Raw genomic sequence first — 12,772 nt, 5'->3', positions numbered from 1 at the left:
GACGCAGAGGGGGTCTCCCCCCTTTTAGCCCCCGAGGGAGGGTCGGGCTTTGCCGAGGCGAGGCCGACCCTTCCTTGATGACTAAACTTTGCGTGGGTGCGAGGTATATGAACAACTTGAAAACATCTTAAGGGTAGAAGCGACGTAGCTGTTTGATGTTCCAAGCGTTGATGTAGACCTCGCCTTGATTGTTGGCCAGCTTGTATGTTCCGGGCTTCAGGACTTTGGCGATGACGAATGGCCCCTCCCAGGGGGGCGTGAGCTTGTGCCTCCCTCGGGCGTCTTGCCGCAGCCGAAGCACCAGATCGCCCACCTGGAGGTCTCGGGACCGGACCCCTTGGGCGTGGTAGCGTCGCAGGGACTGCTGGTACCGCGCCGAGTGTAGTAAGGCCTTGTCCCGAGCCTCTTCCAGCTGGTCAGTGATTCTTCTCGGCTAGCTTGGTTGCTTTGATCGTTGTAGGCCCTCGTCCTCGGGGAGCCGTATTCCAGGTCAGTGGGCAAGATGGCCTCGGCCCCGTGGACCAGGAAGAACGGTGTGAAACCCGTGGCCCGGCTTGGCGTTGTCCTCAGGCTCTAGACCACCGAGGGGAGTTCCTTCATCCATCGCTTGCCGAACTTGTTGAGGCCGTTGTAGATCCGAGGCTTGAGCCCTTGTAGAATCATGCCGTTGGCACGCTCTACTTGCCCATTCGACATGGGATGAGCCACGGCGGCCCAGTCCACCCGGATGTGGTGATCCTCGCAAAAATCCAAGAAATTTTTGCCGGTGAACTGGGTACCGTTGTCAGTGATGATGGAGTTTGGGACCCCGAAGCGATGGATGATGTTGGTGAAGAACGCCACCGCCTGCTCGGACCTGATGCTGTTCAGGGGTCGGACCTCGATCCACTTGGAGAATTTGTCGATGGCGACCAGCAGGTGCGTGTAGCCCCCGGGCGCCTTCTGCAAGGGACCGACGAGGTCCAGACCCCATACAGCAAAGGGCCAGGTGATGGGTATCGTCTGCAGAGCCTGAGCGGGCAGGTGGGTCTGCTTCGCATAGAATTGGCACCCTTCGCAGGTGCGGACAATTCTAGTAGCGTCAGCCACCGCCGTTGGCCAGTAGAAGCCTTGCCGGAAAGCATTCTCGACAAGGGCTCGGGGTGCTGCATGATGGCCGCAAGCCCCCGAGTGTATTTCTTGCAGGAGTTCCTGACCTTCGGTGATGGAGATGCATCGCTGGAGGACGCCTGAGGGGCTCCGGTGGTAGAGCTCCTCCTCATCTCCCAGCAGGACGAACGACTTGGCGCGTCGAGCTACCCGCCGAGCCTCGGCTTGGTCGAGGGGTAGCTCTCCCTGGCGGAGATATTGCAGGTACGGGGCCTGCCAATCTTGGTCAGGCGTGGCCCCGCTCTGCCCCTCCTCGATGTCCAGTGCCTCGCCCTCGGGGGCCGAGGGTGCCTCGGGCTGTGCCGAGGGTGCCTCGGGCTGTGCCGAGGGTGCCTCGGGCTGTGCCGAGGGTGCCTCGGGCTCGGGAGCGTCGTCGATCTTGACGGAGGGTTGATGCAGATCCCGGGAGAAGACGTCCGGGGGGACCGTCGTTCGCCCCAAGGCTATTTTAGCCAGCTCATCTGCAGTCTCGTTGTAGCGCCGAGCGATGTGGTTGAGCTCGAGCCCGTAGAACTTGTCTTCTAGGCGCCGAACCTCATCGCAGTAGGCCTCCATCTTCGGGTCGCGGCAGTGGGAGTTCTTCATGACTTGGTCGATGACGAGCTGCGAGTCACCGCGGGCGTCGAGGCGTCTGACCCCTAGCTCGATGGCGATCCGCAACCCGTTGACCAGAGCTTCGTACTCGGCCACATTGTTGGACACCGGGAAATGGAGGCGGAGCACGTAGCGTAGGTGCTTCCCGAGGGGCGTGATGAAGAGCAGGCCCGCGCCGGCTCCCGTCTTCATCAGCGACCCGTCGAAAAACATGGTCCAGAGCTCCGGTTGGATCGGAGCCGTCGGCAGCTGGGTGTCGACCCATTCGGCCACGAAGTCCGCCAACACCTGGGACTTGATGGCCTTTCGAGGGGCAAACGAGATTGTTTCGCCCATGATTTCCACTGCCCACTTTGCGATCCTGCCCGAAGCCTCTCGGCACTGGATGATCTCCCCCAGGGGGAAGGATGACACCACAGTTACCGGATGAGACTCGAAGTAATGTCGTAACTTCCGCCTTGTCAGGATCACAGCATACAGCAGCTTCTGAACTTGTGGGTAGCGGATCTTGGTCTCGGACGGTACTTCGCTGACGAAGTAGACTGGCCTCTGAACGGGCAATGCATGCCCTTCTTCTTGCCTCTCGACTACAATCGCGGCGCTAACCACCTGAGTGGTCGCGGCGACGTAGACCAAGAGGGCTTCTCCATCAGCTGGGGGCACCAAGACAGGCGCCTTTGTAAGGAGCGCCTTCAGGTTCCCAAGGGCTTCCTCGGCCTCAGGGTCCAAGCGAAGCACTCGGCCTTCCTTAAGAGGCGGTACAGAGGCAGGCCTCTTTCGCCGAGGCGTGAGATGAAGCGGCTCAGGGCCGCGAGGCATCCCATGACCCTCTGTACGCCTTTTAAGTCCTTGATGGGTCCCATGCTGGTGATGGCTGCGATCTTCTCCGGGTTGGCTTCGATGCCTCGCTCGGAGACGATGAACCCCAGGAGCATGCCCCGGGGTACCCCGAAGACACACTTCTCAGGATTGAGCTTGACTCCTTTCACCTTGAGACATCGGAATGTCACTTCAAGGTCGGAGAGGAGGTCGGAAGCCTTCCTTGTCTTGACTACGATGTCATCGACGTAGGCCTCGACTGTGCGACCGATGTGTTCGCCGAACACATGGTTCATGCACCGCTGGTACGTCACGCCCGCATTCCTCAAACCGAACGGCATGGTGACATAGCAGTACATGCCGAACGGCGTGATGAAAGAAGTCGCGAGCTGGTCGGACTCTTTCATCCGGATTTGGTGATACCCTGAGTAGGCATCGAGGAAGGACAGGGTTTCGCACCCAGCAGTGGAATCCACGATTTGATCGATGCGAGGCAGAGGGTAGGGAACCTTCGGACATGCTTTGTTGAGACCGGTGTAGTCTACGCACATCCGCCATTTCCCCCCTTTCTTCCTCACAAGCACAAGGTTGGCAAGCCATTCGGGATGGAATACCTCTTTGATGAACCCTGCTGCCATTAGCTTGTGGATCTCCTCGCCTATCGCTCTGCGCTTCTCCTCGTCGAATCGGCGCAGAGGCTGCCTGACGGGTCGGGCTCCGGCCCGAATATCCAGCGAGTGCTCGGCGACATCCCTCGGTATGCCGGGCATGTTCGAGGGACTCCACGCAAAGACGTCGGCGTTTGCACGGAGAAAGTCGACGAGCACTGCTTCCTATTTGGGGTCGAGCCCGGAACCAATCCGGATCTGCTTGGAGGCGTCGCCACTGGGGTCGAGTGGGACGGCCTTAACCGTCTCCGCTGGCTCGAAGTTGCCGGCATGACGCTTCACATCTGGCACCTCTCTGGAGAGGTTCTCCAGGTCGGCGATGAGGGCCTCGGACTCGGCGAGGGCCTCGGCGTACTCCACGCACTCCACGTCGCATTCGAACGCGTGTTTGTACGTGGGGCCGACGGTGATGACCCCGTTGGGGCCCGGCATCTTGAGCTTCAGGTAGGTGTAGTTGGGGACGACCATGAACTTCGCGTAGCATGGCCTTCCCAGTACCGCGTGGTAGGTTCCTCGGAACCCGACCACCTCGAACGTCAAGGTCTCCCTTCGGAAGTTGGAGGGTGTTCCGAAGCAGACGGGGAGGTCGAGCCGTCCGAGGGGCTGGACGCGCTTCCCAGGGATGATCCCGTGGAAGGGCGCAGCGCCTGCTCGGACGGAGGACAGATCGACGCGCAGGAGCTTGAGGGTCTCGGCGTAGATGATGTTGAGGCAGCTGCCCCCATCCATCAGGACCTTGGTGAGCCTGACGTTGCCGATGATGGGGTCGACGACGAGCGGGTATTTCCCCGGGCTCGGCACATGGTCGGGGTGGTCAGCCTGGTCGAAGGTGATGGGCTTGTCGGACCAGTCTAGGTAGACTGGCGCCGCCACCTTCACCGAGCAGACCTCCCGGCGCTCTTGCTTGCGATGCCGAGCCGAGGTATTTGCCGCATGCCCACCGTAGATCATGAAGCAGTCGCGGACCTCGGGGAACTCTCCTGCTTGGTGATCTTCTTTCTTGTCGTCGTCGTGGGCCCTGCCACCCTCCGCGGGTGGCCCGGCCCTGTGGAAGTGGCGCCGAAGCATGACGCACTCCTCGAGAGTGTGCTTGACGGGCCCCTGATGATAGGGGCACGGCTCCTTGAGCATCTTGTCGAAAAGGTTAGCACCTCCGGGGGGCCTCCGAGGGTTCTTGTACTCGGCGGCGGCGACAAGGTCCACGTCAGCGGCGTCGCGTTTCGATTGCGACTTCTTCTTGCCCTTCTTCTTGGCGCCGCGCGGAGTAGACGCCTCGGGAGCCTCTTCCGATGGGCGGCCCTGGGGCTGCTTGTCCTTTCGGAAGATAGCCTCAACCGCCTCCTGGCCAGAGGCGAACTTGGTGGCGATGTCCATCAGCTCGCTCGCCCTGGTGGGGGTCTTGCAACCCAACTTACTCACCAGGTCGCGGCAGGTGGTGCCGGCAAGGAACGCGCCGATGACATCCGAGTCGGTGATGTTGGGCAGCTCGGTGCGCTGCTTCGAGAATTGCCGGATGTAGTCCCGGAGTGACTCTCCCGGCTGTTGCCGGCAGCTTCGAAGGTCCCAGGAATTCCCGGGGCACACGTATGTGCCCTGGAAATTGCCGGCGAAGGCTTGGACCAAGTCGTCCCAGCTGGAGATCTGCCCCGGAGGCAGGTGCTCCAACCAGGCGCGAGCAGTGTCGGAGAGGAACAGGGGGAGGTTTCGGATGATGAGGTTGTCGTCGTCCGTTCCACCCAGTTGGCAGGCCAGGCGGTAGTCCGCGAGCCACAGTTCCGGTCTCGTTTCCCCCGAGTACTTTGTGATAGTAGTCGGGGGTCGGAACCGGGTCGGGAATGGCGCCCGTCGGATGACCCGACTGAAGGCCTGCGGACCGGGTGGTTCGGGCGAGGGACTCCGATCCTCCCCGCTGTCGTAGTGCCCCCCACGCCGGGGGTGGTAGCCTCGGCGCACCCTTTCGTCGAGGTGGGCCCGACGGTCGCGTCGATAGTGCTCGTTGCCGAGGTGGCCCGAGGCCGCAGGCGCGGTGTTGCGCGTGCGCCCGGTGTAGACCGAGGCTTCCCGCATGAATCGGGAAGTCGCGGCATGAGGTTCCGAGGGGTATCCCTGCCTTCGGGAGGCAGTGCTCTCGGCCCATCGGGCCGCAGCGCCTTCCAGGAGATTCTTGAGCTCTCCCTGGACCCACCGACCCTCGGTAGTTGATGGCTCCGGTATCGCGCGGAGGAGCATCGCTGCGGCTGCCAGGTTCTGACCAACCCCGCTGGATGCGGGCGGCGGCCTGACCCTGACATCGTTGGCGACACGGTGCTGGAGACCTTGGGGCAGGTGACGTATTTCTCCGGCCGGGGGTTGGCCCGCCCATACCTGTCCGACGTCCCGACGGATCGGCTCAAGCGCTCCTGTTCCCTCGTTGAGCCTGGCCTGCGCCTCGCGGACTTGCTCGAGTTGTGGGTCGTGACCCCCCGCCGGAACGGGGACCACAGCTAGCTCCCGCGGGATGTCGGCGCGCGGCGCCGGCCTAGGAAGATCACCGTCCTCCGGCATGCCGAGATGGTTGCCTTCGGAGGGATCCCCTAGCTCGATGTGGAAACATTCGCGGCTTGGGCCGCAGCCCTCATCGTCAAGGCTGCGGCTTTCGTCGGAACAGTCGGAGAGGCAGTAGTTACATGCGGTCATGAAGTCCCGCATGGCACTGGGGTTGCCAAGTCCAGAGAAATCCCAACAGATGCTGGGATCGTCTTCTTCCTTGGACCCAGAGGGCCCGTAGGTTGAGACGTCCGTCAACCGGTCCCAAGGCGACCGCATACGAAACCCCAGTGGGGTTGCACTCGCCTCAATGAGAGCGCCCGCCAAAGCAAGGTTGCTAGGCGGGTTGAGGCCGAGTCGAAATGACGTAAGATGGGAATTAGTCAGTACCTTTTGGTCGACGCGGAGCGACGTAGTCATATCGGGGACTGGTTGCGCCGTCGTCTCAGGTACAAGGGCGACGTCCTGCAAGCTCTCCGCGAGCGCGCTGGCGTCGTCTTCTCGCTTGGGGTCAGCGTGTCGCGGGGGGACGGCGCTTGCCTTCGTCCCGAACGCGAGGCCGACGCCCGGCGTGCCTTCCGTCGGGGCGTCGGGGGCGTCAATTCGCTCGACGGCCGACGAAGTGCGGCCTCCCGCTTTGCCTTGGTTGCCCCGCCCCCTCCTCCGTCGGCGGGGGAGAGGACGGAGCGAGCTCGAATGTTGTTCTTCCACCACGCGGGGAAGATGTCATCGATTCCGCCGCCGGCGGGCGGGTTGTCGGCCGCCATTGTCGTTGTCGCACGGCGGTGGAAGGAGTATCATGTCGTAGCTGCCGTCGAAGGACATGAACTCAAGACTCCCAAAACGGAGCACCGTCCCGGGACGGAGAGGTTGCTGGAGACTGCCCATCTGGAGCTTGATGGGAAGCTGTTCGTCAGCACGCAGCAGGCCCCTACCTGGCGCGCCAACTGTCGGCGTTTCGAGACTGGGGGGTCCCCAAGCCGACGAGTGAGTGTGCTGCGTGCCCCAGCCCAGATGGGTCGAGCGCGTGGGCGAGCGCGAAGGGGGGAGAGGCGAGGTGGCTGGAGACGGGCGTGAGAGAGGTGGAAGTCCCGCGGCCTTCGTGTTCGTCCCGCGCCCAGGTCGGGTGCGCTTGCAGTAGGGGGGTTACAAGCGTCCGCGCGGGTGAGGGAAGCGAGCGGCCCCAAGAGAGCGCCTGTCCCGTCCTCGGTCCCGCGCGGCCAACCTCCCCTGAAAAGGCCCTGGTCCTTCCTTTTATAGGCGTAAGGAGAGGATCCAGGTGTACAATGGGGGTGTAGCAGAGTGCTACGTGTCTAGCGGAGGGAGAGCTAGCGCCCTAAGTACATGCCAATGTGGCAGCCGGAGAGATCTTGGCACCCTGCTGGTGTGATGTCGTGGCTGTTGGAGGAGCAATGGAGCTTGGCGGAGGGACAGCTGTCGGAGCGGTCGAGTCTTTGCTGACGTCCCCCTGCTTCCGTAAGGGAGCTGAGAGCCGCCGTCGTCACAGGGCACGCGGGGCGCCATCATTGCCTATCTGGCGGAGCTGGCCAGATGGGACACCGGTCTTGTTCTCTGCGGCCCGAGTCGGCTCGGGGTAGAGTGATGATGGCGCTCCCTGTTGACGTGGGCGGGCCCGCACCCGAGGCCGGGCGACGTGGGCGTTCCTCCGAAGCTGGGGTCGAATCTGTCTTCCGTTGCCGAGGCCGAGCCCGAGCCCCTGGGTCGGGCGAGGCGGAAGTCGTTCGGCAGAGGCCAGGGCGGAGTCCGAGCCCTGGGGTCGGGCGAGGCGGAGTTCGTCGTCTTCCGGGGCCGAGCCCGAGTCCGAGCCCTGGGGTCGGGCGGAGCGGAGTTCGTCGTCTTCCGGGTCTTAGCCCGAGTCCGAGCCCTGGGGTTGGGCGGAGCGGAGTTCGCCGTCTTCCGGGTCTTAGCCCGAGTCCGAGCCCTAGGGTCGGGCGGAGCGAAGTTCGCCGTCTTCCGGGTCTTAGCCCGAGTCCGAGCCCTAGGGTCGGGCGGAGCGGAGTTCCCCGTCCTCCGGGTCTTAGCCCGAGTCCGAGCCCTGGGGTCGGGCGGAGCGGAGTTCGCCGTCTTCCGGGTCTTAGCCCGAGTTCGAGCCCTGGGGTCGGGCGGAGCGGAGTTTCCTATGGCTCCTCTGGCGAGGTCTGACTGCCTGTCAGACTCACTCTGTCGAGTGGCACTGCAGTCGGAGTGGCGCAGGCGGCGCTGTCCTTCTGTCAGACCGGTCAGTGGAGTGGCGGAGTGACGGCGGTCACTTCGGCTCTGCCGGGGGGCGCGCGTCAGGATAGAGGTGTCAGGCCACCTTTGCGTTAAATGCTCCTGCAACTTGGTCAGTCGGTGCGGCGATTTAGTCAGGGTTGCTTCTTAGCGAAGCCAAGGCCTCGGGCGAGCCGGAGATGTGTCCGCCGTTAAAAGGGGGGCCTCGGGCGAGACGGAAGTCCCTCGAGGTCGGCTGCCCGAGTCCGAGGCTAGGCTCGGGTGAAGCGTGATCGAGTCACTCGTATGGACTGATCCCTGGCTTAATCGCACCCATCAGGCCTCTGCAGCTTTATGCTGATGGGGGTTACCAGCTGAGAATTAGGCGTCTTGAGGGTACCCCTAATTATGGTCCCCGACAGTTTTAATATATTCATCTACATCTTGCTTTAACTGATCTCCTCATTGATCCATGAAAAAGTCGCAAGAGATAGATCTGGAGCACTTACAGCAGGACCCTGAAGTGGAGGTAGGAGAGATTCCATATCGATCTCCCCTTGGCGGATGATCTTCTAGTGGCGATCCACCGTGAAGTGTGACAAGTACTTTTCCACCGCCTCTTTGCGTCGTTTGAAGAGTTTATGCAGCAGTTCTGCCTCCTCCTTGTCGTGTTGTTCGTTCCATTGCCGCATCACCTCCTTCTCATCACGCATTACGAGGTCCTCAAAGGGTCTTTGGTCATCAGCATGGAGTGCCTCCTCCATGGCCGGCTTGATGATGTTGGTGGTGGAGATCTTGGTGTGATCCTTAGAACCAGCCATCTATGAGCTGATTTTTAGTAGATCTAGACACCTAGTCCCCAGCGGAGTCGCCAAAAAGTGTGTTGGTGCCGATTTGGGTGTCAATCACTGTGATGACAACCAGCGCGGTGGTGCCCTCTGCAGAGGTGAGGACGGTCCGCGGCCAGGGGTCGGACTGTCCACGACCTCGTACAGGGGCTGGTGTTCCTGCCTAACGGGTCGGACGGTCCGCGCCTATAGACCGGATGGTCCGCGCGTACGTAGGGTCGACGAAGATCACCGGCGGCGGCTGTATCTCGCTCCCGGGAGGGACCCATCGGGGAGGAGAGATCCTAGGTGTTGTCTAGGCTCGGCAGGCCGACCTAAACACCTCTAATCGGTGTAGAGCCGAAGAGAAGCGAAGAATTTAGGGATTAAGAGGCTAAACTAGGGCTAAACTAGAACTACTCCTAATGCATAAGGTAAAAACGAGAAATAGACTTGATTTGATCGATTGTTGGGGGCTTCAATCGGCCGTAGCCCTTCATCTATATAAAGGGGGAGGTCTGGATCCGCTACAAACTGTTTCCCGAGCTAATCCCGCGGTTTAGGTAACAAATCCACGAAAAACTAGGAACCCTAACTGACTCTGCGCACGCGCGGACCGCCCGCGCTACCACCGTGGACCGTCCGCACTGCCATTTTATGTGTTCAACGGGATGGATGCGGCAGGCGCTGAGGACTGGGTGCTAGTAGGCGGCGGGCATTGGTAGCCTGACGCTTATACTAGTACAGAGAAGATCTATACTGGCGGTCTCCAGTGCAAATCGTTTTCAGGAAACATAAAACAGATTTTAAAAATATTAAAAACATTTATTTGTATTAGGACCACCCCACCCGTCCGTCGAAGTCGCAAGTCGCGGTATTTTTCGCGCAAAATTCGCGCGCTACGCGGTTGTTAGTAATCGAACCGTGGACCTCACCCTCGCGCATACCCTCCACTACCACTCCGTCTATGACATGCCTTGTGTCTAGTTTGTAGTTGTTTTCTCCACATATTACAACCATTTGAGTATAAATTGCTTATTTGAGACCCTAAACGAATTCAAATAAAAAAGTTGTCAACTACAAAGATAAATAACTTTTGAAGTTCTACAACTTTTATTTTGACACTTTTTTCATCCGAGGTAGTTTGCAAAATTTGAATTTTAAATTTGACATACTTAGATTCAATTTTTGAGAACCGAAATGAGTTCAAATAAAAAAGTTGTCAACTACAAAGTTTCATAACTTTTAGAAATCTACAGCTTTTATTTTGGTGGTTTTGTCATACGAGGTCGTTTGAAAAACTCGAAAAATTAAGGATAAAAATGATTTGTAGTGGCGGTTCCTTAAGAAAACCGCCACTAGAAATCGTATTTCTACTGGCGGTTCCTTAAGAAAACCGCCACTACAAATCATGGATTTCTACTGGCGGTTTTCTTAAGGAACCGCCACTAGAAATACGATTTCTAGTGGCGGTTTTCTTAAGGAACCGCCACTAGAAATAGCACAGTCGGTGGATAACCAGATCCTTCTGTAAAAATATATGGGTGCCGCAGGCTTTGAGCTCTTTTCTACTAGTGTTAGGGCAGACGGCGCATCGAGGCAAGGGCAGCTCGCTCCGTCGGCTGTCGCTCGGGCAAAGTCAGGGAAGGGATACTGGAAGCATGATCTTGGTGGGCTGCCACAGCCCATCTAAACCCCCTTTGTATCCACCCCTGTTGTCCAGTGCAATAGGCATATCACTCGACAAAGACACCATGACTAGACACCTGAAAACTTGCTTTGTTGAGTGCCAGAGTCAAGGCACTTGTAAAGACACCATGTCTGGCCACGTGGAACTTTGATTTGCTAAGTGCCAAAACTAATAATATGCTCGACAAACCCATCGACTTTGTCGACTGTCATAGCCAGGCACTCAACAAAGAGCTCTCGGTAAAAAATCATTGATAAAGGCTCACTATGATACCCCGTCACAACACCTTTTCTTTAGCGAGTAGAGTACCGATTCAGCACTCAGCAAAAATAATTTGCTGAGTATCCGACACCTTTGCCGATGATTTTTATCCAGAGATCTTTGTCAAGTGCAGTACTCGACAAGAACGTGTCTCGAGTAGTGAATATTAGGAGCTCAAATGTATATCGGTGAACATGTGTACAAACACAACCTCGTTCCGTTGATGTAATCAACGTGCCCCCACAGTTAAGAGTTTTATTGCCAAATGTTGTGGATATTATGGAATAATTAAAAGAAAAATGCCTATATATAATATGCAAACTGGACGGGAGAGACTTCCAAAATTTAGAGAAACCGGACCCTCTCAGAAATGAAAATGGAATAATCTTTATCTTTGTTGGAATGAAACGAAACGGAGAAAAATAGCATTATTGAAGCACATCATGTGATTGGTTAGCTGCACCGTCTCGTCCCGCGTCACTATGTGCGTTGACTTTATCTGAGTTTGTGTTTGGTTGCCTGCACGTATCAAGCGCAGACTGCATACACAGACGCAAAATAAGTTATATTGGCTGCATCCACACGTACGCCCAAAATGACCGTACGCGGTCGGCCAGGCTCGCACGAGATTGTACGCATGAGTGCGGTCATCCAATAAGAGAATTGCATTATACAAGCCGAGATCGACTGGCCTTATTACAAACAAGCACGCACGTACGTGATTAAAATACTGTACACAGCAAGTCAAATACTTGTAGTAGCGAAGAAACAAGCACACCGCAAACACACACTCACCACGCCGGAGGCAATGTAGCCCCCTCCGGCGGGCGCCAAGCCGCCGTTGACCAAAGCAGCAGAGAGACGACCAAACGATAACACTGCACTATATGCGACGACGAAGCATATTAATCAGTAGTAATAGGAAGACGACGATGGCCCGCCGAGCTGGAACCCATCGACCTCATCGGCGGCCGGCATCGGCGAGAACATTGGGCTGTGCACGTACCCTTCCTCGAAGTACATCCCGTGCGACGCGTTGGCCGGCGCCGCCGCCGCATCGTCGCTGTAACCACCGAACAACAGCTCCGACGACGCCTCGCACCACGCTCTGTCGTCGTCACCACCAGAGCCGTTTCCTTCGAAGTACATGCCCATCTCGGGGTTCCCGCCGTAGTCCATTACCGACGCACCCTCGGCAGCGCCGTAGGACGACATCATCTCCACTGGCACGTGGTGGTAGTACTGATAGGCCTCGGTGCCGGCGGCGCCGCCATGTGCGGACTGATCGCACGCCGGCGTTGGCGGCTGATCAGCGGCGGGCGCTACGGGGTCGTTATTGGCGTAATAGTAGTGCTGGAGCTGGTCGGCGGAGAGGTCCGGGGAGAGGTATGGGGTGACGGAGGAGCCCGGCGGCAGGTCGGGGTAGGCGAAGTTGGTGCGGGCGTTTGCGCCGCGGATGTTGCGGGCGGCGCGGTCGTAGGCGATGGCGGCCTCCTCCGCGGTGTCGAACGTGCCGAGCCAGTGCCGCTCCTTGGTGGCCGGGTCCCGGATCTCCGCTGCGTACCGGCCCCACGGTCGCCGCCTCACCCCGAGGTACCTTGTCTCGTTGCTGTTGTTGTCCTGTTGCTGCAGCAGCTGCTGCTGCTGCAGGCGCTTCGATGACTTCTTCTCCGAGGACGACGACGAGAAGAGGTAGGAGAAGTCCATGCACGAGCACAGTAAGACACACACAGAGAAAGAATACAGAGAGTTATTGGTGGCGGTTGTTGATGCGAGAGCTGAGAGACGGAGAGAAAGTGGTTGCTGCTGTTGCATGGAGCGGTTGCATGCAGGAGTATATATAGTGGCGGGAAAGCAAAACTAGGAAGTAAACAAATGACATATATACCGTACTGATACTAATGGCCGATCTTAGTAGGAATGATTGCAGGAGTGATGGAGTGAGGTAGGCATGGATGCGTGGGCTCCACATAAAATTTGAGTCGTTGGTGTGGTGTGGCGGCAAAAGTGGTCAACCAATCATTTGG

The 12,772-nt window shown here is 58.6% G+C and overlaps 1 protein-coding gene across 1 annotated transcript; it reads right to left on the bottom strand.

The window, feature by feature from the left end:
* Positions 1 to 11,395: 11,395 nt before the first annotated feature.
* Positions 11,396 to 12,540, bottom strand: LOC103628665 (ethylene-responsive transcription factor LEP). The gene has a single exon (XM_008648830.2). It carries the CDS (start codon positions 12,450 to 12,452, stop codon positions 11,655 to 11,657), a length of 798 nt encoding a protein of 265 aa, XP_008647052.1. The 5' UTR covers positions 12,453 to 12,540; the 3' UTR covers positions 11,396 to 11,654.
* Between the last annotated feature and the right edge of the window lie 232 nt (positions 12,541 to 12,772).

This window comes from Zea mays, chromosome 5 (genome assembly GCF_902167145.1).
Source record: "Zea mays cultivar B73 chromosome 5, Zm-B73-REFERENCE-NAM-5.0, whole genome shotgun sequence".
Lineage (NCBI taxonomy): Eukaryota > Viridiplantae > Streptophyta > Magnoliopsida > Poales > Poaceae > Zea > Zea mays.
This window is presented reverse-complemented; position numbering and strand designations above follow the sequence as displayed.

What these genes read in the sequence shown, in the direction of transcription:
- LOC103628665 (XM_008648830.2), bottom strand. Translation starts at nt 12,452, where the DNA reads ATGGACTTCTCCTACCTCTTCTCGTCGTCGTCCTCGGAGAAGAAGTCA.